Below are 27,711 nucleotides of genomic sequence, written 5' to 3' on the forward strand. Positions count from 1 at the left end.
TGGGGAATGGAGCCCAGTGTATTGCATTGATGGGCCAACCCTCGGGCGCTGTGTGCCACAGCCTCTGAAGCGCAAAGTGAGAGCGCTGGGCTCTGCCCCCAAGGCCTTTCTCTCTGGGACTGGAAAGGGGCAAGCAAGGCACACATCCCACCTTGGCTCCCCTACATGACTCTGGGCAGGGATGACAGAGGTCAAACACCATAAAATGAGGCTTAAGAGTGAGCTTGCTTGCTTCCTTTCTTCCTCCCTCCCTTCCTTTCCTCCCTTTCCGCTCCCTTCCTTCCTTCCAAAAATTTTTTCGTGATCACATTATTTTACATCAGTGCTTCAGGCAGCGGACAGTGTTGTACCTGGAATGCTGGTACACTGGGAGAGCAGCGGGGGCTTTGTGTGCAATTGGGGGCGGCTTTTTACCTGTCTCCTTAATGAGGGCGAACTTCCAAGATGGCACTAAGTAATTTTTTTTTCCTGAAATGGGGGTGGTAGGCCAAACAAGTTTGGGGTTGACATGATTGTGCATTCTCGGGGTACAGTTTCATACCTCTTCTAAGTATTTAAAAGCTTCCTTTTCTCCTTCCCTTCTTCCCTCCCTCCCTTCCTTTAAATTGAATCACCATTAAGTATGCAGTTACAAGGCTGTTCACGATTGGTTGGGTTTCAGTCATACAATGTCCCTTCAACAATGCACATTTCCCAACACCAATGTCCCCACTTTCCCTCCCAACACCCTCTCCACCTGCCCACCCACCCCCACTTTTCTTCTCTCTCTCCTTAAGATCTTTCTGATCTGCACCGTAGCAAATTAATTACAGTAGTGGCCACCAGTAACTAATGAATACTGTGTGTGAGGAGCTGTACTGGTATTTAAAATTTGTACTGGTGCACTCAGTCCTAAGATAAGTGCTATTTAGTACACCCATTCCACAGAAACCCAAGTCCCAAGGCCTCTCATTTACTGATGGCCCAATTCTTTGGATTCAGAGATCAGCAATATGGTTCCTCACCCAAACAGGACAGCTTAGAGGGAAGACAGAAACAAATAAACAATTATAGTCACGCTGCTGCAACACAAGGGATTCCACTTAGGCTAGTAGGTGGGTGGGTTCTGGGAAGTTTCTCAGACTGGAAAACTTCAGTGGAAATGGCTCAAAACAGTTATTCCAGGCTCAGGAAAACCATGTGACACCAGAAGGCAGGAGAGAAGAGCAAGTTCCAGAATGAGCTCTGGACTCTCAGCCCTGCCTTCCTGGAGCAAATGATAATCTCTAACTGCCAGTCTTCTCACCTACAGAGTAGGGACAACACCTGTTCTGCAGGCTGTAAACAGCTGTGGGGGCTAAATATCCCCACCTGCCGGAGAAAAATGCTTCATGAGCAACAGTTAATATGTCACAATGGCAATGGGCTTCTTCCTGTGCACAAAGAAATGGCATAGAATGATAAGATGGTGATGACAGTCACCATTTATTGAGCACTTTATTGTTCATCCTTAAAGACAGGTGCTATTACCAGTCCATTTTAGAGTAGAGGAAACTGAGGCACAGCAAGATTAGGACAGTTGTCTGGAATCACCAGGCTAATAAGCGGAGGGGCCAAAACTGGAGTCCCCAGTCAGTAAAACTTCAGAGCATGTTTTTAACTGCTCTATAGCCTGGAAGGGAATTGTGGGGATTCGGGAAGAAACTTCCAGAAAGCAGATCCCCCAGATTGAAACCAATGAATAATCCGTGGAAAAGACTCAGCTTCAACTTTCAACAAATTCAGTTTGGTTATGAATACCCCAGCCTTTAAGAATGAACCACTTGAGGCCTGGGGAATTAGCTCGAGGGGCTGGAGCACATGACTGCCATGAGGAAGAACCTTGTTCCCTTCCCAGCACTGCATGGTCCCTGGCACATCACTGGGGTAGCCAGAGAGGCCCTCAGCACCGCTGGGCCTGAGCAGTACTGGTGCCTGGTCCCTCTGAATACTGCTTGGGAGACATCCCCATCTCCAGCCCCTGGGAAGCAGGGAAACGAGAGCGAGAGCGAGAGAGCGAGAGCGAGAGAGAGAGAGAGAGAGAGAGAGCGAGAGAGAGAGAGAGAGAGAGAGCGCGAGTGAGCTGTCTGGCCTAAAAAGATCCCTTTTCAAAAGCAATCTGAAGAATGCCATGGCTTCATGAGTTCCAGTCTCAGTCGGAGTGGGAAAAGGCTGCCAAGAGCAGCATTGGATCCTCTAGTCCTGACTGGTCCCAAATAGTGACGAGGACACACTCCCGATTCCCAATCTGCCGGGCGCCAATTCCATGCATGTTCATGCTCGAGTGCCTCAAAGTAGAAAATGAAACTCAACAAGCAAGAGAAAACCTTCTAGCAATCGCAGCACGCCTGCTTCAAAGCAAGTCCTTTGGGTATTACTTCATCCATAAAAAGAGTTTACACTAGTGTGAATGTCACATTTTGTTTCCTCTTGCCCTCACCGATAAAAAAAATTTTTTTTTAAAAGATCAAAGTATATTGCATGAGTATGCAATGTTTGACATTGGACATAGAACTCTTTTTCAAAACAGACATTTTCCAAAAACATAACTCGCTAGACTAATGGGCAGCGAGAAGCCAAAATGACTGCCCTCCGCCTTCTCCTTGTGTATCTTTGCCAGAGTCCTTGGGACTTGCCAAATCCGGTCATGCCTGCTTAGCTTGCTCGACTGATTGTGCCAGAAAAGAAAATAAGACACAGATGTATTTGAGCTCTTTGAGATGCCAGTAAGAGAGACAGCTAATGGCTTCATTTCGACCCTCCCCTTCCAGCTGGGCACAGGTGGGGGATAATGAGGTCCCTCTCCCTAATCAAACTCAATTATTTACTACTCTATATAACCGCAAAGACATTCACATTCAGTTCAGAATATAAAACACACCGTGGGCTACTTCCAACCACTGCCACTGGGTATTTATAACAAACTCAAGTGGCTAACAGTTTGCCTTGGCAGGAGTTTAAGTGTGTAAAGTTTTGCAAACTGTTTCTGTTCAAATATGTCCTGCTGAAATGGGGTCCCAGGCGGGGTTCCATAACTGTCAGGTCAGTGAACTGCATAACATCTGAGAATGTATTCACCATGCACTGCAGACAGGATCTGGAAATCAAATGCTTCGTTCTATCGCAACCTTCTGAGAAGCATCACAGTTTTTTCAACGGTGAGACTGACACTGTATTAATAAACATTACAAGTCACTAGCCTGACATGTACATAGCAGCAGCTGACAGACTCCAACATAAGCTAAGGGGAGAACAGAGGAAATCAAAATGAGACACAGGAACTAAACATGGCCAAAGGGGGTGAGTCATGAAACAAATCATATTAGCTGGAAACTTTTAAGATACATAGCAACTAAAGCAACGATCTGGGATAATTTCTGGATTCCTGGGGAAGCTGATGGTTATCTAGCGTGCACTTTTCTTATAGGAACAAAGTATATCCGGGCACAATTTCAACAGATATTGTAGGGAGCGAAACATATATATTCAGTTTGTCTAACTTTTAAATTCTTGGAAGTTCATAATTAATGCTTTCCATCTTCATTATTTGCTCCAAATATTTCTTTTTTGCTCCAAATAAACTCTTCTTCTCTAAATAGCTGTTGCCAAAAAGGAAATCAAGTCAGATTTACAAATACAAAATTAAACAGGCTGCATATGCTATGTTTCTGTATCCGAGGACAATCTGGACAATGAAAATGTTTGCTAATACAACAGAATGACAAGAAACAACACACAGTTGGTTCTCTATGAGTTGTGCAAACAGTAAATAGCTAGAATAATTTATACCCATGTGGCTAGGCCTGGCTAAAAGAACATAGGAACGAATACATATTCCATTCCTCACCCCATTTTAGCTCTGTTGCCAACTCCCATTAAACCGGGCAAGTGACTGTTCCTGAGCCTCGCTTCCACAGTACAAATGCGAGTGGTTTCAACAACTAGATGAAGCAATGGCTTTGAGGAGCTCTAGACGGAGCATGCAACAATGCTCTTTTCCTTCTTGTGTTTCTCTCCCATCCTCTCCAGACCACATTACCGCTTAGGAGTAGGAAAAGTTTCAAACAAGTAACAGTTTTTTCTAAAGGTATGGTGCTGGGTTATACTTAACTATCTCATCAAGAAGGTCTCTGCTTCCGGGGCTGGAGCCAGAGTACAGCAGGCCGGGCACTTGCCTTTGCATGTGGCTGACCTGGGTTTGCTCTCTGGCATCTAATATGGTGCCCAAGCTCGCCAGGAATAATTCCTGAGTGCAGAGCCAAGGGAATCCCCTAAACATCACCAGGTTTAGACATCCCTCTGCCCCCCTCCCTCCAAAAAACCACAACCACAGCAACAAAGATGTCTACGTTATAGTTTTTTTAGTTTTTGTTTTGTTTTGGGACCACATCCAGTGGTGCTCAGGGCTATCCCCAGGTCAGTGCTAGGTACTGTCCAAGTGGTGCCAAAGAGGCCAGGTGGTACCAGAGGTGGAACCCAGGCCTTGCCCACACAAAGCATGCCTTGTACATGCTCAGCCTGTGAGCTCTCTCTTCAGCACCACTGTCCCTTCCTCCCCCTTCCTCTTTTGTAAAAGCCTCAGACAGTAACGAGCAATGAATATAAAAGGCATCTACTTCTTCCTTATCGGAGCCAAGAGCAGCCACAGCTGTCTCTGGAGCTTTCTGGGTCACACTACCCATCACCTTCACCAATGCTTCCCTTCCCAGCCGGCAAAACTGACTGTCTTGTACTTCTACTGCTCTGCAGTTCCTGATTAGAAAGGTTCCTTTTCCATGCCTGCCTTCTGGGGTAAACATGTTTAAATGAAACAGAGGCACCGGGGGGCAGTTTAACTGACTTCTGATCGAGGGAAATTCTGTTCATTTTATTGGTTTTGACTTTTCTTCCCACAGAGTAGAATCACAATGTAAAACATTTATACCAACACAGGTAATAATGATGCCGCCACAGTTACTTCTGTCACTGCCTTTTTATTTGTTTATTTATTTTTGAGGAGGGTAAGGGGGTGCTTTAGAAGGGTAAGGATGCTTTGCCTGCTATACTCAGCCAAATGGGCCAGCAGTTCATGATGAGGCCCCTGTGGTACCCAGGGGCCTCCCACACTCTACCCTGCAATGTGCCAGGACCATTCGTGGTGCTGGGGGTAGAACAAGAGGTATGTGCCCTTTAGCCCCTAGGTCTTCTCTCTGGCGCCATGTCAATGCTGCTTTTAAGCATAATTCAGTTTTTCAAATTCTGATTAAATCAGTCTTGTGCTAGGGACGGGAGGAGTGGATGGACAAAGCAGATTTCTCTCCTGTCTACTCTGAGATCTCGTTCCCTTATTCTTCTGTATCTACAGCACAGAAGGCCTTGGCTGCGCCAACAGTGGCCAGAAATACTTGTCTAGAGACTGGGAAGCAGCTAAGACCCAGCTCTTTACCTAGGTTTTTGGAAGCCAACCCCAATTTCCATGCCTCTCCGCCTCCTCCCATTCCTGATATCCGAATAACATCAATGCTAAGCCTCAGAATCGCTCGCAAGCAGTAGACAGCAAGGTAGGGATTCCTGTATGTACATTTGCTCTGCCTAAAATCAATCAAGGACAATGGATATCTTAGAAATCCACTTGTGAGCTGGTAAAAGAGGCAGTTTACATCAGCAGGCTACTAATTTGCAATAAGTGAGAATAATTAATTCTCCTTCCCCAAACAACTCTATTTCCAGGAATTTTCCTGAGGTCTAAGAATCCTGGGAGGGAAGGCTGATACAGACTGATTCAGTAAGAATATCCAAAGGCTTCCAGGCTCCACATTCTTTACACGGAACACCTTCCATCAGGGATTCATTTAAGTGAACTAGCTCTTTTCAAATGTACATAATTATATAATGTCACTATCTCTGCATGATGGAACAAAAAGGAAATATAAAATTTTCTTTTGTATGGAAAAAATTTTTATTTTTTTATACTGGGCATTTATTATGTCACCAAAAAAATAACTTAAAGGAAGGTCAAACCCCATATGCATCTTAGTGTATTTCTTTAGATGATAAATCTCTGGAAAAAATTTTAAGTGTAAAGCTTTCTATGTCTCAGAATCTAAGTTAATTTTTCACAGAAGCATTTCCTACCTAAGGTTCAAGAGAAATCTAAGGTCAATAAATGAACTTACATGCTACATTTCAGAATTAAAAAATGTCCCATTGATGCAGCTGGAGTGACAGAACAAAGAGTTAGGTTGCCTTGCAAACAGTCGACCCTGCTTCAATCCTCAGCATTCCACATGATCCCTGAGCCTGAGTGCAGAACGAGGAGTGACCCAAAACCCAAACCAAAGTTCCATTAAGTTCAGTGTAAATCATTTATACACACACACATACATACCTATACCTAAATATACACATCACACGTAAAAATATGTATCACATAAACATATAATATAGTTAAATATGTTCAATGTATAGTGAAATGAAATTCATGTAAGTAGGGATCTGTCTATAACCAGCTATTGCTGCTGTGAGTCACTAGAGAGAAGTCTCTCGAGAGATGCTGATGCTTCTACACACATAGAGGACACTGTGACTTGACTTACAGAAGTAAGAGTTTCACTACAGATGGAGCCACTCCACCCTTCATGTTCTCCATTCTCCATCAACTTGGGCTACCCTCAGTCACTGCTAGGAGGAGACACAGAAGAACGATATCTGATCCTAATCTGATCCAGAATCAGACAGTTATGAGCAAGAAATCAACTTACTAAGACAGTTGGAAGAAAGTATGAGTAAATGTTGACAAGTCAGATAGGCCCATTGTACATTTTTCAGACTATTTTCCTGCCATCTTAGCAGAACTGAGCTACAGGAACTATATTACCCACATGTACAAAAGATTTACTATCTGGTTCGCTACAGAAAAACTTAGTGAACCTGCGGGATGTTCAGGTGAGATTTGGGGGTTTGTATATTAATTCTGGCTCACTCTGGACTGATAGACTCCTGAATATAGGACTTTCATTTTGAAACAGGGAAAGTGCCTGTTAAATTGGCATGAATTGGTCACCCTAGCAGAACTGCTCTTAACTCTTCTTGTCAACAATATTTTAAAATAGGGAGGTATGCACTACAAATCAATTGGCTAATTCAAATGATGAATTGAAAGTTAAAAATATATTTGACTTTTTTGTTTCGTTTTTGTTTTTGTGTGATACCTGGCAGTGCTCAGGGCTTAATCCTGGCTCTGTGCTTAGGAATTACCCCTGGCAGTACAGGGTGATTAAAACTGGATTAGCTTTGTGCAAGGAAAGCTCACTACTTGCCACACTCTTCTGGCCTTTGTATTCAGTGTTTAAAAAGGACAAATAATAGTACAGCAATCTGATGTTTCATATCAAAAGACTCAAGTTGACAAGTAAAACATTTAACACCCAAGAAACAAAACATCAGCAATTTAATTTCTGCAAAACATCATCTGTTGCATTAATGATGTTAATGTATATTTCATTAATGTTTTATTTATATTTAAATCACAATTTTATTCAGGTTGCATGAAAAAATGGAACTCATAGCCAGAACTTACTATCTGTATGTAGTTAAGCAACATTAATTGATGCTTTAGGAGAATCAATTTTCCTTTTAAAATAAATCTGTATAGGACTTATTATTTTTTTTTATTTATTGAATCACTGTGGGAAAACTTACAAAGCTTTCAGGTTTAAGTCTCGTCATGCAATGATCAAACACATTTTCCTTCACCAGTACTTATTTTTCACCACCAAGAACCCCAATATACCCCCTCCCATCCCTCCCAATGCCTGTGAAGCAGATGAATTCTACTTAACACTCTATCTACTTTGATTACATTATTTCGACAAAAGATGCACCATTATTGTTTAGAGTTTACACCCAACAATCAGAACTGCTGAAAAGGCACTGTGAAATAATTTGTTGTCTACAGTTAGTTACGAGAACCATATGATGTCGCAATAGCGGCTGTACAATTTTGGATTTCTGATATTTTACTTATTAAGCCTGGAGGTATTTCTGCCAAGAGCCAGATAATTACGAGATTGGTTTCTGTGGCTCTGGAGCCATGACTGTTCCGGAGAGCCGCTCGTGGGGGGCAACTCGTGACCTCGGTAGGGCGTGAAGGACGAGCCGCGAACGCCCCCCTTCCCATGAAGTTTCAGTTGCCTCGTAACCACCGGCTCATACCTGGCTTTCCAAAAAAGCACTGAGGTAGCCGCCATCTTGCTGCCCAGGGGGAAAAAGGCTGAAGGGAGTGACACCCTTTCCCTCCCGGGCAGGCATGGTACCGTGGATTGATGCATAGTCCATTTACTTTTCTACCACAAGCTGCCGGGCTCTGCATTAAGTTCTTGTGCTTCTGGAGTCATGGCCGTGCCGAAGAGACGCTCGTGGGGAGCAACTCGTGATCTTGGTAGGGTGTGAAGGACGAGCCCTATATGGAACTTATTTTTAAGAAAATTCATCACCAATTGACTCTATGAGGTAGCTGTTACTATCCTCATGTTGCAGATGAAGAAACTGAGACTACAGCAGATAGTCAGTGACTACTGGGGCTGACATCTGAATCTAGGGGCACTTTGGTCTGATGCCTGAGCCCCCAGTTTTGGAGCAGGGAAGGATGATAATGCACTGAAGGTGTGAGGGCCTTAGCCTGGCCACTGGGGCGCTGACATAGTCAAAATGTAGGAACAAAGTTGTAGAAAAGAGTAATGGCTCAGAGGAAGGGAGGCGGGTGGCACCGAGCTTGGCGGAGGTTCTGCCCAGCAGTCGGGACATCTGGAGTCCCCAATCCCTCGCTGCAAAGCCTGTGCTGGTTTTAGGGGAGGGAATAAATAAGCCTGCCCCCTCTGTTAAAAGGACTTTATGGGGGTCAGAGAGGTAGTATAGTGGGGAGGGCATTTGCCTTGTACTCAGCCAGCTGGATTCGATCCCTGGCACCCCACACAGTCCCCCAAGCCTTCCAAGGGATGATTCCTGAGCACAGAGGTTAGGAGTTAGCCCCGAGTACCACCGGGTGTGCCCCCTGGTCCCCCCAAAAGGAAAAAAGTAAATATATATATATATATATATATATATATATATATATATATATGAGACCAGGAATTGTTCTAAGTTCTTCACATACACTAACTAATGCACTCTCACAATGGCTGTCTAAAGTATCATTACTACCTTCATTTACACATGCCATCACGGAGTTCATTCATACATGATCCGCTCACTGCTAAGGGCAAGGTCAGGGCTATACCCAGCTGGCTGCAGAGGTCACTACTTTCCTCACCACCCCCAGCCCACTCCAACACCCTGCGAGGATCAGGCCAACTGCCAGGTCAGGCGGGTGTCAAACCCAGGCCTGAGAGCGAGGCTTATCATCCTTGTTTCCAGATTTCTAAACTGTCATAATAAAAACAGGACTATTTTTAGATGAAGTGAGAGAACACATACTCAGTTGGCCCTTAATTAGTAAACAGTAATTCACTCCCTACTGTCAACCTAACTCTTTTTCCCAATTCAGTCCAACAAGTCTCCTGAGAAACAGAGGAAGAGGAAAAGGGGGAAGAAGCTATTTTCACTTACTTTGCTGAAATTGCCCTCTCTAAAGCTTTGGGCTTTTAATCAGTATATATGTATGTTTTGCACCACACCTGGTGGTGCTCAGGGACTGTGCTCAGGGACCATGTGGTGCTGGAGATGGAACCTGGGCCCCTAATATTGAGTTTGTTGGACTATCTCTTTGACTCCCTCCCACTCTGCCCCGCCAAAACTTTGAACATCATCTTTAGAGTTTCCTGCAAGTTTCTCTGCCCTGCACTCGCAGAAGAGGTTTTACCAATGTTGAATAAAGCCTAGAAAAGTAAATGGGAGGTTCTTGAATAAAGAAAACACACACAGAGCAAATGATCAGTGATCTGCACCACTTCCTCAGACAACCAAGGAAACAAAAGTTGTCACACGTTTGTCCGACATGCTCACATAAAGATGCTAGTTTCCCTGTGCTTTCAGAAATGTTCCAGACACGTCAAATAAAATTCTCTTGAACTTTAAAATAGAAAGGGGATTGACTGGGTGGCATATGTGTGCATGTATGTGTGGGTGAACACAGAGGTAAGAGCAATTCAGGAAAAAGGAGTATTCAGGGTAAAGCAGCCCTCACTCTGCCTCCCTCTTCTCATTCCTGCAAACGAGGGACTTGCACACGGCACTGTGGGCCACAGATGTTTCTCCTGGGAAGGGCTGTTCCTGTTCCGGGGGGTGGGGGACTGTCCCTGTACCCCGGAGAGGGCTGTCCCTGTACCCTGGGGAGGGCTGTCTTGTACTAGGGAGAGGGGTGTCCTATACCATAGGGGAGAGGACTGTCCCTGTACCCCAGGGAGGATTGTCCCTGATCTTAGGGAGGGCTGTCCATCCCCTATCACTTTATAGAACATCACCAATGAAAAAATTTGTTTCACAAAGGATCTTTGTTTAAAAGACTACTATAATCATATTTTACTAATTAGAAAGTAAAATATGTGCTGAAGGCTGAGAGATGCATGTTTTGCATGCAGGAGGCCTGGGCTCGATTCTCAGCACCCTGTGGTTCCCTGAGCACTGCTGGGAGAGATTCCCCAAGCATTGAGCCAGGAGTAGCCTGAGTATTGTCAGGTCTGGCCCCGAAATTAAAAACCAAACCAAAATAAAAGTTGTATACTACCAAGTCACTAACTCATAAATAAAGATGTACATAGAAACTATATATATACAACATCTGTATTTATATGTATTTATATGTGTGTATAATATATATATATATATTTAATATGTTTTGGGGCCACATGCAAGGCAAGTGCCTTACCTACTATATGGTCTTTCCAGCCCCAGAAAACATCGATCACAGAATGATACAAATACTGTTTTCTTTTAAAATAAAAAGAAAAATCTTCTAATGACACCTTGTGATGCTGAAACTGAAAAAGATAGTTATATGAATTCTTTTGGGAGCACTGCATAGGGAAATCTTCCCAAAGGCTGCACATTGATGTTATTGATATTAACAGATGTTTCTACTCTGACCAACAGTCCCACTCACGAGATAGTAGCCTAAGGAGCAATTAAGCAGAAGTAAAGGAGTATAGACAAAGATTATCAAGGATCCACTTATTAAAACACAAACAAAGAAATAGTCTCCCTATCCTGGGATGGAATTCCACTGCTTCCTGCATAGTTTTCTACTGTACGGCTCAGCACATCTGAATGATTTGTTTCCCGACTGTCTCCCTTGTAGAGAGTAAGCTGGGAGAACAGAGGCAGAGGCTGAGTATCTACATCCATGACACATAATAAATATGAACTGCAGTAAGTAGGAACAGATATGAAAATATCAGCATATAACATTCAGTAAAAATAATACATTTTTTTACATGCTGCACATGGAAATGATTATATAAAAATGAAAACGGTTGTATTAAGATAGAGGAATCCCTAGACAACTTTCGAATCATTTTAAATGCTCTTTAAGGTGGTTGTTGCAGTGCCTCTACAATGTAGAAAGAAGGGAAATATTCACTTGCCTCGTATGCCAAACATCACCTCATGGCAGGATAAAAAGATAATTACAAAAGCTTGAGAAGCCACCCCCAAGCTAACTTGCAGACACTCAGGTACTCATTTTTTTGTACAAAGAGAGAAAGATCCCAAATCCTCCTCTATCACAGGAAGCCTAATCCTACTTTTAGAAAAAATCTAAGACAAAGGTGTGTGTTTTAGAGCCAGGAAGTCTTGGCAACAAACCCTCTGGAGTGTGAACTTGCTGTTTACTGTCAGCAGGGGGTGCCAGAGCGATCGCTATTGTTCCCAGGAGACAGCAGAGAGAGGGGTTTCCTGAAAACGCTGTGCGTCTCCCCAAGTCCTGTGGCCGAAACTATGGGGCTCTGCAGACGCAAAGGGACAGAGAGCACAGTGAGACTGTTACCAATCCATTCCCAATAGTTAGCACGCCTCATGTGAGTACAGTGGACAACACGTGGTAGATCTGTGAGGAGCAGAAACCCGGGGACCGAGGCACAGCCTCCCAGCCGCAGCAGCAGACTGCTCAAATGCCGTCTCTACTCACGGGTATTTGGGAATGAGGTCTCAGAAGTCACTGTGATACCTGCCACTGAACCTAATGGCTACTAACTGTAATAATAAAGCCATTCGCATTACTGATATCAACAACTGGTGACTTCTTAAATATAACAGGAGTTCTTTTATTATTTTTTTTAAATGTATTTAGTTGTTGTTGCTGTTGTTTTTAAATTTTGGGGCCACACATGACAGTACTCTGGGCTTATTACTGCTCTGTGCTCAAGTGGATACTTCTGGCGGGGCTCTGGGGACCACCTGAGGCGTCAGGGAGCAAACCATGGTTGGGCTAGTACAAGCCAACCCCTGAACTGTATCTTGCTGGCTCCTGAAAAGTTCCTATTAAAGGCAGGCAACTGAGTGGAACAACCAGACTGCATCTGAACAAAGTTGGAGATAAAAGGAAAAAGTGTAAGGCACTAAATAAAAGAGTTTTGGTGCATGTTTTTATTTAGTTTGGATCCCTTGACTAGTGAGATACCAATAATTTTGGCTTCAAAGGTTCCAAAATGCCCCAGTATGTCCAGACGCGTGGTTCATAGATATACCCAATACAGTTTGCAACTGCAAAACAGTCTGCACTGAATCTGGGTGCAGAGACATAAAATACAATGCAAGTATTAACTCCAACATCTCTCCGGAAGTCATCTGAATATCAAGTACCCATGCTACAGACAAAACCCTATCAAATCCAAAATATGAGAAGGTAGAGATGAGGCATATGAAAGAATAAAGGAAATGATACTCACATTCGAACGAAGAGGGACTCTTTGGGGATCAGACAAGAAGATGAATACTTTTCAACCAAGGCCAAAGTATTGAAGCCGAACTTATGAATGGGCTCGTTGGAATCCAGCGGGGGGAAGTCTGTGTCAACCTCACCATCGTCTTCAGCAATGTGCAGGCAGTAGGCGCTCACATTGTCACTGAAAGGAAAACCAAAAAGGTGAGTGAATACCAACCGAGAGGGGGCAAGGAGATCCGAGACTACGGTTATACAGGAAGCAAACTGGGACACTGATGCTACTTACCCTAAAGCCTGACCATACCAAGAGATTCTCTTAAATTCTACTTAATTTGATAAAGGTGGGGAGATTCATGGCACTGTAGTGGGGAAAAAATGGAGGGAGCAACAAGGTAAGTGCCTTCATGCTGGTCTAGTCAACAGATATTTACTAAACACTTGCTCTAAAGACAAAACTTAATCCCTTAGTTCAAAGATGAGATTCCTCATCAGCTCTTGAGAAAGTTTATAGCACAGCAGTCACAAACATGACTATAAAGAAAAAATAATTTTTTGCGGGGTAGGGAATCAGAGGCCTCTGATTTATGGTCAGAGTTAAAAATATCTGCTTTTGGCAGGAGTGGGGGAATGGGAGGGAAACTGGGGATACTGGTGATGGGAAATGTACACTGGTGAAGGGATGGGTGTTGGAACGCTGACTGAAACCCAATCGTGAACAACTTTGTAACTGTGTATCTCAGTGATTCAAATACACACACACACACACACACACACACAAACACACACACCTGCTTTAGTTTAGGGTAATATTCAAGATATTTAAGATAAACCATATAATTTTTTTTCCTGAAAAATCATTACTGAGTTGGTAGGAGCTGATCCCCAATACCAAAGATAACAGAGTAAAAGCAAATGTCCTGATTTCTCCTGATGGCCCTCTTAACAATTCTGGGCTCTGCTCACTCCCTGAGAATGCCCACTCAGTATTTCCAGGTTCCTGCATTGCCAGGTTTAGAATCAACCACACCATCTCCTTTGGAGGAAGTAAAAAGTCAATTTTCTGATAAAGGAAGGTAAGAAACTGTAACAACATAAAGGCAATTTAAAACTGAGACAAATTTAAACATGCTCAGATCCCCTGCTTCACTCCAGCTGAATGTGAAACTGCAGATCTGATCATTCTGAAGTACAAACCAACAGTTCACAAGGCAGGATTCTATATTCTGCAACTTAAATTTGGAGTTTTAATTATATGATTGATGCTTAAATTAATTAATTGCAAAGTGTATGCTAATTGTTTAATTGGTTCCTTGATCTATATAGATCATTTTTTGAATTAAATGAGTTGATTTACAAAGTTTATTGATTGGATGTGACAATGAATTATTTCACTGACTACCTGATTTGCAATTTTCCCAATTAATTCACAAATCTTTAGCTACAACTCTGCTTATTGAGAGCAAGCCTACTTCAGGTGATCTATACTCAGTCTGTCATGACTAAGAAATATTTATTATATAAAACAGGTAATAAGGACAGATTAAAATTAATGGGAACTGTAAATTTGCTAAATGGATGGATAACAAGAAAGTAATCTGGCTATGTTTGTCACTATAAATTTCATGCATCTGCAACGCTGTTGAGAAATTTAAAACTCATCTCGGAATGTACGGGAAACTTAAAGATCTTTGGAAGAGGTAACTATCATAAACACAAGGCACCTACAGAAGCAGCAGGACGTTTAGATGAGGAAAATGCCATGGGAAGTGGTAAAGACCTTCTTGTCCATAAAGAGGTGAGTTCAAAGCCAGCTCCATCACCAATAAGCTTGGCAATCTCAGAGAAGCAGCATTAGAGCCTTTGGTTTTAATTTCCACATCTATGAAAAGGGTCTATCACCTAATTCAGAGTAACTGGAGAGATAATATGTATATCGTGTGTATGTATGTATGTATGTATGTATGTATATATATGCAGTATTTTTTACAGAGGTGAAAAAGAAATGGTATAATAACTAATAATCAAGTCAGATGGGAAATAATTTCTACAGTTACATCAATCCTTAAAGACAAATTGTGGCTGCATATTAGAGCAACAACGCAAACAAGGATCCTGAGTAACAAGTTCAATATGCACACATCTGTAACAGGCATTGGCATACCCACCATGCTCCAACCTTGGGGCCACTGAGCCTCTGGGGGTTTATGAACAGGGCAGACACTGATGAAGCAAGCAACGGACAGTGCAAATTATTTATTGCTGTGTAAATCATCCTGAGGAATGTCTGTGATTCCCCAGCACCACAGAGGTTTCAAGGGCAAATAATAAGCCTATTGATCAAAGGAGAAAGTCAAACAGTGATATCAGAAGAATTCTGCTTTGATTGTCATGGGATGCCCCCAAATCCCCTCAAAACAAACTCAACAAATGTCACAGCCTAAGATCCACGAGCTATATTATTCTTCCCAGCTCTTAAATACAAAGTGTGAAATCATTTATTCATTCAAAAAACATTTGCAAAGTGCCTACCCTGTCCTGAGCACTGGGAACACAGAAAGGAAAAGAATGAATGATTTACTCTATATTATACAAGATTAATGAAAGTCTTTTCTGGGTCATTAGTAAAGTTTAGCAGCAAATGTTGTTCCAACTCCTCCAACCCCTTAATTGAACATCTGAGGGGAAAATGACTAAAATTCCATATTCTGTGTATTGGCATATTGGATCCTTTGTGCCTTTATAAAAAAATCATTAATAAAAGAGATCATGGTAGTATTCTGACTTCTGAAGCTACTCAAAACTGCTTGGTTCTTCAAATTAGGGCAGGCGTGCTAAGCACAGACATCATTTACTGAGTGCTGTGTGGCCGACAGTGAACAAAGTGGCTTAGACATAGAAGCTGACTGAGTCTTCACATCAGTTCTGAGTCATCTATTACCATTTCTGTTTTACAAATTAGAAAACTGAGGCTCTATGAGGTTGAGTGATTTGTTCAAGATTAAACAGTATGTAAGTGATAAAGCTGAGATTCAAACCCGCTGTCAAGAGCCCTCACTCCCCCCCACCCCCACCACCCCGCCCACTGCCCATCCTCACCCCTCCGCCAAAGCCATGGTCGAACTCCCAAGACCCTAGGGAACCTGTCTCCTATGGAAATGTTTCATACTTCGAGACGAAGGAGGAAGCCACAACACATTACTTTAAAAAATTAGAGGCTTAGAGAGATTTATTCCAACCTCTTCACTTTTATAGATGAGAAAGAGATGCCAGAAAAAAGGAACAATATGCCAATAAGCACACAGTTTAATGGTGGCAAAGCAGGCTCGAGAGAACACAAATCCTACACTCTTTCGTGAGAAATTGGTGACATTTGTGGCTTTGATTCCTCATTCAGAAATTCCTACAAATATAGATATTTGATTATAAAGCAATGTAAAGGGAGAGTCTAAGAACCTGTGGCAGCATAAACAGGACTTTTGCAGTGAGATCTGGTTTTAACGCTAACTCAACCACAAAACAGCTGTGTGGCAAAATCTCTCTGAGCTCATTCTCTCTCTTTTTTTTATTAGAACACCGTGATCTACCAAGTTGTTCAGAATAAAGCTGTTTCAGGACTTAAATGTTCCAACACCAATCCCACCACCAATCTAACTATCAGTGTGCCTTTCCCTTCACGCACAACTCCAGCTGGCCCCCTGGCAGGCAAAAAGATTTACTTGTTATAACATAAGGCAAAGGGAATTACCAAACCTCAGAGTGGTATTACTAAAGTCATCGTCTGAGGACCTACTGTGCTGGTTGGTGTGAGTTGAGGCTTCCGTATTGTGTGTTGGCTCAGTGAGCGTGGTGGACTTCTGGGCAACTTTTCCATCGGATTTGCTGTGATCCTACTGGGCTGATGGTACTATGAAGTTCTGAGGTGCTATGCGGCCACATAGGTGAGCTCTGTTTTTTTCTTATTTTTGCTTTTACTTATTAACATATTTTTTTTTATTATTCCACAATACCATTGCTTTTGATTTTATGATTTCTTGGGTAGTCCTAAACATCCGAACCTAATTTTCATATAATAATAATCACATGGGCTGGAGCAATAGCACAGCGGTAGGGCGTTTGCCTTGTACACAGCCGGCCTGGCCGAGCCCGGTTTGATTCCTCCACCCATCTCGGAGAGCCTGGCAAGCTACTGAGAGTATCTCATGTGCACGGCAAAGCCTGGCAAGCTACCCATGATGTATTCAATATGCCAAACACAGTAACAACAAGTCTCCCGATGGAGACATTACTGGGCCCGCTCGAACAAATCGATGAACAACAGGAGGACAGTGCTATAGTGCTATAATAATCACACAATATAAATCTGTGCACATTTTGTTCATTAAATGTCCTGCCATAGAATTTTATTTTTTAATTTTCATAAGGTTGTTCACATTGATTACATTCAATATTCCAACACCAAACCCACCAAAATTACACCTTCCCACCACCATTATTTCGAATTTCCCCACCACCTTTCAAGCCTGCCTGCCAGGGGCAGATACTAGATAATTTATTTTCTTTTGCTTATTATGAATATCATGAAAGGTCACGGAATTCTAAAATTGTAAATAGTTGCGGTCCAGAGACATCTCTGTAGGGAGCTAATCCATTTTGAGATTCATTTGGGAGTCTCTGGATTAAGGCTGTTGATGCACTGAATAGGGGACCAGAGGTTGTGGGCATGAAAGCCAGGACCCCAAGCAGGCGGGGAGACGGGAAGGGATGGCCAGTATCCACTGCTGCCATATGGCCTGGAGTCTTAGTCTTTGAACCCGCATACTGGGTTTTGCTTCTGGAAGCTTGTGGTCACTGGGTTTCATCTGGGTGGAGGGAGCCCACGTGTTCCATCTGAGGTGCCCCGGTGGAATTGGCTTGGTATGGGATCCAGGGAGATTCCGGAGGAGCTCTGTTTTCTTATCTGTACAAGCTTTCCTTGATTTCCCTTGGAGAATCATTTAAATCTCCAGGATAATCCAGTGACTGCCTTCTTTGGTCCTACAGAACTTGGCTGATAATTCTACATATAACATTACATTATTCTTTTTATAATTTACGCTTCCTAAAGAGCTGAGATTATTTTATTGTCTGTGTCCTCACTGAAAAGCAAAATGGCTAGTATTTAGAAATATATTTCATACATCTGTGAATGAACGGATATAAGGATGTGCAGACTCTACATAATAATTTGACCTATTTTTCATAAATCTTAAAGGAGAGTCGTTGGAGGCAGAGAGACAGAGACAGCACAGGGGTTGGCAACCTGGGTTTAATCCCTGGTATACCACATGGCCCTCTGAGTATTGAGCATCATCTTGTGTGGCCCTTGAAGGCCTCTGAGCACTGTTGGGGGAGATGAGGTCATCGCTGGCACTGTGGGGTCCAAGCAGCATCAAAGCATCATATTCTCGGGCCATCACATTGAACCACGAGCCCAGCTGGCCAAGAATTATAGGGAGCCCTCTGTTCCCCAGAGCACTATTTGGGAGGCCCTCCCTGAAAACTCAAGTCACTTAATCACTTAAGTGATTCACTTAATCACTTAACTTCCCGTTAGTCGTCGATTTGCTCGAGCGGGCGCCAGTAACGTCTCCATTTGTCCCTGTCGCGTGTTAGTGTAGCCCAATGGCATCTCTTCGCTCCGGGAACATGGAGGGCCTCAAACCGATCGTTCATGATCTTGACAAAGAAGTCTGACCATCTGGTAGGTGGGCGGCCACGCGGTCTCTTGACATCCCGTGGAATCCAATCAGTAACAGCTCTAGTCCAACGGTCGTCTTTAAATCTCATTACGTGACCAGCCCATCTGATTTTCGAAAAAATGATATGTATACGAATAAAAAATAAAAAAGCTTTTCTTTTTCTTGTCTATGAACCAAATGGGGCTCTCTAGGTAAAGCCCATGTGTCAGAGACTTTAATTCAAGACAAGGAGAAAACTGAGGATGAAAGAGGTATTTTTATAGCTCATTAAGATATGATTATTAGCATCTCATTTTTTGATAAGAGGAAAAACAAAATATTGCAACTAAGCATGGTAAATAGCATAAGACAGAGAAGCCTAAAAATTCTGTTTATGAGCCACTACCAGAGATAGCCAAATACTCAAAAAACTAAAAAAAAAAAGGAAACTGAATCCACGTAAAGTTCTTAATTTTGGAGTTGGTGGCATGGTGGCCTAATTTTTTCAATGAAAATTATTTTTATTGAATTGCTGATCAATACTTACATATTCAAAGGTCAATATTGCCTTTTTAAAAGTCAGTCATATACAGTGGTATTTAATTCATATAAAAATTCATATAAAAATGCTGACTGCAGGGGCTGGAGTGATAGCACAGCAGGTAGGGCATTTGCCTTGCACGCAGCCGACCTGGGTTCGATTCCCAGCATCCCATATGGTCCCCTGAGCACTGCCAGGACTGATTCCTGAGTGAAGAGCCAGGAGTAACCCCTGTGCATCACTGGGTGTGACCCAAAAAAGCAAAAAAAAGGAAAAAAATGCTGACTGGTCCAACCCTTTCGGAAAACAGTATGGACGTTCCTCAAAAAATTAGAAATTGAGCTCCCATTTGACCCAGCGATACCACTCCTGCGAATATATCCCAGAGAGGCAAAAAAGTCTAGTCGAAGTGACATCTGCACTTGTTTGTTCATTGCAGCACTCTTTACAATAGCCAGAAACTGGAAGAAAACTGAGTGCCCAAGAACAGATGACTGGTTAAAGAAACTTTGGTACATCTACACAATGGAGTACTATGTAGCTCTTAGAAAAGATGAAGTCATGAAATTTACATACAAGTGGTACAATATGGAAAGTGTCATGCTAAGCGAAATGAGTCAGAAAGAGTGGGATAGACACAGAAAGACTGCATTCATCTGGGGAACATAAAGCAACAAAATGGGAGACTAATACCCAGGAGTGGCCGAGATTAGTACCAGGAATTTTGCTCCATGACTTGGAGGCCAGTCACACATGCTAGGGGAAAAGGAAGCTCAGATAGAGAAGAAAGCACCAAATAAAGGCTGTTGGGAGGATCATCCCAGGGTGGGAGAAGCATGCTGAAAGTAGACTATAGACCAAACATGACTGCCACTCAGTGCCTCTCTTGCAAACCACAGGACCCAAAAGGAGAGAGAGATAACAAAAGGGAATGGCCTGCCACAGAGACAGGGTGGGATGGGGGGGAGATGGGGGGTGGGAGGGATGTTGGGACCCGTGGTGGTGGAGGATGGGCGCTGGTGGATGGATGGGTACTTGATCATTGTATAACTGAAACCCAAGCACAAAAATTTGTAAGTCTATAACTGTACCTCATGGTGTTTCACTAATAAAAAAAAATCAGGAGCATTCCAGAAACAACCAGATTTCTGCCAGATGGGATAAGTAAAAATATACTTTTACTTTGACCTTTGGAAAATGCAAAATACACTACAATATGATCAACATATGAATGTTTTACTATTTTATTATTTAGAAGGGTGATTGAGACCACACCTGGTGATGCTTGGGGGCTCCTTCTAGCTCTGTGATCGGGGACCGGGAAGTGTCAGTAATCAAATGAGGGTCTGCTGCATGCAAGGCAAGCACCTTAACCCCCTATACTATCTCTCTGGTCCTTAGTTTTTAAAATTATTTTTTTAATTGAAGCACCATGATTTACAAAGTTACTCATATTTGTATCTTTGATGATCAATGGAAATAGAGATCTGTGTTCCAGTGACAGACCTTCACTGCCACTTGCTAAATATATGGTTTCCACACTAAACTGCCTGAGCCTTAGCTTCCCTCCTACGGAGAATAGTGTCATGTTACAGGGCTAGCACTGTGAGGAAAAGAATCCTTGAGAGTGCTCGGAAGTGGGTCCACCACACAGTAGGCGCCCAGTATGCTCAAACCCACCAACACATTTCCTAATGGTGTGGCACACCGAAAAGGCTGATTGTGGGGAATATTTCTGTCCCAGCTCAAGAGAAACAGTGTATGGGGCCAGAGATAGAGCTTGGGAGATAAAGTGCTTGTCTTGCATTGCACTGACCCTGGTTCAAGTCCCCAACCATACACATGGTCGTCCAGGCACTACCAGGCATAACTGCCCCCTTCACTCCCCACAAAAGTATGTATAATAATTCTCTCCAAATCTTTATCTATCATTTAAATAAAAATATCACCAGATTAAGAACATCTCACTTGGAGACTTTTAATGAATTAAAGGTTGTATATAGTGAATGACTTACTTGTTTTAACGGAAACCTGACCAAGGACTTTCCTGGCACAAAGTTGGCAAATTTCAGGACAGATCAATGAATGTTGCTATGTTTGTTCATCCACTGCAGAAATTGCTGTTTTTAGCACTGTTTTATGGACTAGGGACTAAGTCAATGAAACAGCTATGAATGTGGGGTGGGACCCTATTTATCTGCATTCTTGTGGCATCAACACAAAGACTATCAACAGTGAAGTGAGCACAGCACTTCATGAGGAGGGGGCTCCCTGAGAAAATGCACTGCACATTGACGGCAGCGACCTCAGAGAGACTCAAGTCTGCGGAACACACATGTGCGGAACAATTCAGAGAAACGGGAAAAGCAGAGGCTGAAAGAAGAGAAGGACCAACATATCTTTATGCTGGTACCAGACATCAAGACCAAACAAGGGTGGAAGGGCTCCAAAGCAAAGGATTTAGATCCTGTTAGGCTGCTCCTGGCACAGCCAGAAGCAGTCACTCCTAAGGTGACCACTGCCCAGGAGGGCTGCTGTCTCGCTCCAACCAGGCTCGCTGCATGGCTGACGTGGCCTCTCTACCCAACACACCAGTACTGGACGGCTGGAAGGCACTCACTAGAATTTTTCCACAATGTTCAGTTTTGTACCTGAATTGGGTCTCAGGATTTGTCAAGAGCAAAGCGTGGTCACACCAGGCCTGGACTCAGAGCGGCCACTCTGAGTGAGCCCCCCAACCTCAGCCCATTCCAAGACAGGATCCCAGCCCCGACCAAGCCCGGAGGGCCTGCGGCAGGTTTAATACAACCTGAGACCCCAGCCGGCTCAGAGCCAAAGGGAACATCCCAACACGGGCAAACCAGACTTCATCATCAACCTGAGGCAGAGGGCACTGAGCACAGAGCACAGAGCGCTACAGACGCCTGCACTTGTTGTGACGAAGGCAACTGTTTCCCACCACAGCTAGAAGCTGCCATTACCCAGACACCACAGAGGTCAGCTCCAGCCACAAGGCCAGCAAACCCTGAACGAGCACTGTCAAATTCAAGTCCCCCCAAGCCCCCTCAAAGGAAGATGACTGACTTGATGAAAAGCTGTTATGTGACCGCGATCTCTACTTATTGCCCAAGTCAGAGTTCATCCCAGTCACAGTGAACTCTAGGCCACATTCCAGGCCAGCCAGACTTCAGGGCCACTGCAGCTATAGGGCACAGATACCACGAATCCCCTGCCGTCATCCAGGTGCGCACAACTCAGAGCCACAGGCACCAGTTCAAAGAAACCCTCAAAAAGCATCTGTGGTGGTGAGGAATTACTTGTCACAGAGACTCCATTCATACTGAGAGTGAGAGCACTGAACATTCATATCGGAATGAGAGCTCAGCTGAGCAGGAACAAGGTGCTCCAGCCTCACTTCTACCCTTAGCACCAGGAATAATGGGAAAGTGAGGACAGTGAGTCACATCAATAGATAGGGACAAATGTACCAAAAGTTCTCAATTACATCAGAATTTCCTATACTGCCCAAGGATGACTTCAGAAAAACAATCCTGCTGATAGTCACAGAATTGAGAAAATCAGCGGAAGAGAGAATCAATATATTTAAAAAGAGTTACAAAAACAATATCTAAAAATCTGTTGCATTTCTACATGCAAAGAAAAAATTAGAAGAAATAAAAAATACAATTCCAGTGTCCAGAAATATTAAATACCTAGAATCAACATAAAGGATGTGAAAGAAAGACTGATAACAGATACTGAGTAGTATCTATAAGTCGGGCCAGAGAGTTAGGAAGCAGATCAAGGCTGTTGCCTTGCCTGTGGCTGTCTTGTTTGATCGCTGGCGCCACAGCCTGTCCCTTAGGCACTGCTAGAAGTGACCCCCAAGCTGACAGAGAGGAGGAAGCCTTCAGCACCAGGGATTCCATCAAAATTTGGATGACATTCTTCAAGAACTTAGAAAAAACTCTACTAAAAATTATATGGAATCATAAAACTCTGTAAGTAGTTAAAGTTATTCTGAGCAAAAAGAAGAGGAGCGGAAGTAACTGCCCGACTTTAAATTATATTGTTAAACTATGGTAATCAAAATCATAGTTTTTGGTAGTGACGATGGGCACACGCTCAGACCAATGGACTGGAAATGCGAGCCCAGAGGTAAAGCCTCTGTTACGCGGACAGCTCATCTAAGACAATAGATGTACTTGGAGAAAGTGCAGCAAGGAAAGTCTCTTCAATAAATAGTGGCAGGAAAATCACATAGCCAGGTGCAAAATTTTAAACTGAATCCATATCTCATACCACACACAAAGAATAATTCAAAGTGGATTAAATGCTTCAAGATTAAACCACAACTGATAAAAATGCACGGAGAAAAACATAAGCAGAACTCTCCAGAACACGTATCTCAGAGGTGTCTTCAGTGATTTCTGTTCATCAGCAAAGACACAAATACAAAAATAAACAAATGTGGCTCCACCAAACTACAGAGTTTATGGATGTGAAAGGAATATGGGCTAAAATAAAGATACTCTGCTGAACAGAGTGTCACATATTCAATGTATGTATACTATATATTAGCTACAAAGCCATAGTCAAGATATATAAAGCATTCGTTCAAAAGTTAAAAAACCCAGAAACTCCATTTAAAAAAACAAGAAAGTGAGATAAAAAAACATTTCCTCAATGAGGGCAGCCAGTCAGCCAGAAGGCATATGAAAAGGTACACCATCACTTATTAACAGAGAAATGTAAATCAACAGAACAAGATATCATTTCACACCGGTGAGAACAGCATATATCTAAAAGACTGGAAACCACCAGTGCTGGCAGAGATGTGGTGAAAAAGGAGTCCTTCTTGAATGTTACCTGGTTTAGCCTCCACAAAAAACGGAAGATTCTCCAAAATAAAACAGCAAGCAAACAAACAACAACAACAAAACCCTGCAGAGCTTTCATATGACCCAGTGATTCTACTTCTTAGCATCTACCCCCAAAACACAATAAATTAATCGAAAAAGATAAACGCACACCCATTTTCAATGCAGTGCTAAGTATAATACCAGGATACGGAACCAACCCCAAGGGCCAATGACAGATTAAAAAAAAAAAAGCCATGGAGCACGATGTAGCCGTAAGGAACAGGTGAAATCGTACAATTATTCAGCAATTCACAGGGCATCGTGTCAAGTGTAGTAATTCAGAAACGATGGAAAATACCAGATGTTTTCACTCATCTGTGGTATACAGAGTGACACTACAGAGAATAAATAGTACTGAATAATGTCAAACCCTTGGTCTTGAGTTAGAAAACTGAGTTGACCACAAGTGGAGGGAGTGGTAAAGGGGGAAAGAAAAGCTGGAATAATCAAAGTAACACAGGCAGAGGTGGAGGGCCGAGGGTCTTTGGTTGTGGTAAAGTGCCAGTAACTTTGTTTATCAAAAATATAAATGGGACTGAAGAGATGGTACTTGCCTTGCACATGGCCAACTCAGGTTCCATCCTTGGCACCATGTAAGGTGTCTGAGCACTGCCAAGAGTGATTCACAGAGCCAGGAGTAAGTCCTGAGCATTGCCAGGTGTGAACCCCCCCCCCCAAAAAAAAAACCCACAACAAAACAAAAAGTAAAATAACATAAGCAACTCCCCTCTCAATAATTCTTACCATGATTATAACCATGTTACCTAAACTATAGTAGAATTTTGGAATAAATAAAATAATAAAATAGATATGGTCCCGGCTCCAAGCTTGTCTCTTTGCTCCTGCCTGGATGGCTGCTTCACTTGGCTGTCTTTCCATTCATCTCAGCTCCACGACACCCCAATCATCATCCACCCCACTCAGAACGGATTTCCTCTCTATGACACCCCATTCAGGTACCATTATCCGCTCAGGTTTTCAATGTCCTGTCTCTGTCACTCATCTAGGGTGTAAATTTCAATTAACTTCTCTTGGCAGAGGACTCCCAAATTAGCATTTATATATAGAGAGGCAAAATAAGGACTTAATATCGAATAATGACACACCCTTGGCCAAGGACTACACTTTTTAACAGGGTGTGTGTGGCAGGAGAGGGAGGGGAACAGGAATGAAAACAAACTAAAGGCAATATAAGGACAGAAGCCCAAGATAGGAGGGCACTTTAGAGGTAGTGGGGGTATAATAACATTTTATATCAATACCACAAACATATCATAAACACTGTGACACAGCATAAAAATATCACACACTGTTGCAACTGCATTACCTAAACTACAACTGAAAAACATTTAACCTGAAAAACACAGTCACATTTTTATTTTACGTGCCCCACCCCACACCCCCACTCCTAGCACACAAATGTGACCATCTGAAAACTTCTCTCAGATATAGCAGTGCCAGCTCAGATTTAATAATAGATCAAACTCATGCTGCCCCTCCCACTCCCTGCACAGACTAAGACCCCAAGAAAACCTAGTCTTCCAGGGTCAGAGCAATAGTACAGTGGTTAGGGCACTTTCCTTGCATATGGCCAAGCCAGATTCAATTATAGGGGCACAATATTTATTGGTCTCCTAAGTCTTTACAGGAATGATCCCTGAGCAAAGGGTGAGGAGTAAGCCCTGAGCACCACCAGATGATGTGGTCCCCAAACAAAAAAGGACAAAACAAAAGCCTACACTTAGACTAACGTTCCCCATCTCAGTAAAAGGCATCACAACCCTCCAAGCTCTACAAGTCAGAAGTTTCTGAGGGGACTTCTTTGATACCTCCTTCCCCACACTTCCCATTATCTACTTCATCCTACATGTGCCCAATCTTAAAGTAAAGTAAAGTAAAGGCCCTCCTGTTGATCATTGATTTGCTCGAGCGGGCCCAGTAACGTCTCCATTGGAGACTTTGTTGTCACTATGTTTGGCATATCGAATACGTCACGGGGAGCTTGCCAGGCTCTGCCATGCGGGCGAGATACTCTCGGTAGCTTGCCGGGCTCTCTGAGACGGGTGGAGGAATCGAACTCGGGTCGGCCATGTTGGCTGCGTGCAAGGCAAACGCCCTACCGCAATCTTATTTCTCAAATATTGCCAAAAACAGTTCACATCTCTCAGTCTCTCTATGGTCCCTGCCCGACTCTCCACCCCATCCCATTGTCCTCTTTTTCCTGTGCTTAGTCACATTGGCCTTTAGAATCTGACCCCCACATGCTTCTTCCATGGAGTTCAGCTGCCTGGAGCCCCTCGCCACCAAAAAGTTCTCCTATTATTTTTTCAGAATTTCTTCAAGATTCCTTGGCTGGACAGCCATAAATGGCATTCTTTTCCTCCAGAGCACTTAACTTGACTTTTAAGGAAACATCATTTGGTTTAATTATTTGTTGATTTTCCTCACTGACGTGCAGAATCTATAAGAGAGAGACCATGACGGCACGGGTGGTTCCATTCACCACGGTATACCCACTCAAACGCCTGGCATAGAGCAAACACTCAATAACTATTTATTGAATGCATGGATAAATACAAATGATAAGTGAAATGAGCCAGTTCAAAGTGTTATTACACTTACTAATTTCTTCTTCCCCACCCAACTGTAAATTTCCTGAATGCAGCAATCTCATTTCTCTCGCTCTCCATCTGAGACTCAATCCCGCGGGCCTGGGAGGCCAGAACAGGTGCTGAATGAAGAAATGACAGAGGATTTAAGACTGTGAGATTAAGCAGAATATGAACAGGAGAGAGAGAATGGCTCTTCTGCCTAGGGAAAAGCAAAAGCAGACATGGTCTCAGCATCAAGAAGCTGCCAGTTCAAGAACGTGACGTGTGTGATGGAAGCTAAGTGGGAGTCAGCCCACGATGGTCCCTTACGCTGTATTATATAGGTGAGTGGTTCTTAGTGATGACGCTCATCATGAAAATTAGCAGTAGCATTCTAGAAAGAAAAAAAAACTATAAATAAAGATGAATGCAGGCAGCAAAGAAAAAGGGGGTGTATGAAGAATTCTAATTGTTATAGTCACAGAGACAGCAAAATAGGTTAGGCACACTATTCGCATGTGGGCGGGCTGGGTTCAATCCCCAGGGAGTGTTCCCAACTCCCAGCACTGCCAGATGGAGCCTTTAAAACAGAAACCAGCAAGCAAAGAACTTGTAACTGGAAAGTTGTTGGAACAACTTTGTTACATATCCTCCCATTCTTTCATGAGCCCACATGGGCAGCAGCGCATCACAGCAAAATACAACCAAGAGAGCCATCAAGAAGGGGTTAGGTGATGGCACTGTTGTTATTGGTATGCCTATAATTATCACATTTAACAGCAAAATAACAAAATGAGCATTAAAATTGCCCCCAAACCTGGATAGTACAGCAGAGAGGGTGCTTGTCTGCATGTGGCTAACCCAATTTGATCCTCACATAAGGTCCTCTGAGCCCTGCCAGAAGTAATGATCCCTGAGTACAGAGCCAGGAGTAAGCCCTGACCTGTGTGTACCTACCATCCTCATCCCCAACACCCGCCCCCCCCCCCCCGCAAAAACTGTCAAAATTCTTAAAGCATAACTTTAGATTTTATGTGTATGAGTGAAGAGAGGGCTACAGCAAGTG

The 27,711-nt window shown here is 43.0% G+C and overlaps 1 protein-coding gene across 3 annotated transcripts in view; it reads right to left on the reverse strand.

Annotated features, from left to right (window-relative positions):
• Positions 1-27,711, reverse strand: part of LOC130042716 (target of rapamycin complex 2 subunit MAPKAP1) — a 262,810-nt gene that overhangs the window by 93,869 nt on the left and 141,230 nt on the right. For all 3 annotated transcript variants that reach the window (XM_056134882.1, XM_056134880.1, XM_056134881.1), the window contains exon 6: positions 12,879-13,055. In XM_056134882.1, the coding sequence (XP_055990857.1) occupies positions 12,879-13,055 (177 nt within the window). The remainder of the gene's footprint in view (positions 1-12,878; positions 13,056-27,711) is intronic.

Source organism: Sorex fumeus, unplaced genomic scaffold (assembly GCF_029834395.1).
Source record: "Sorex fumeus unplaced genomic scaffold, SorFum_2.1 ptg000109l, whole genome shotgun sequence".
Taxonomy (NCBI): Eukaryota; Metazoa; Chordata; class Mammalia; order Eulipotyphla; family Soricidae; genus Sorex; species Sorex fumeus.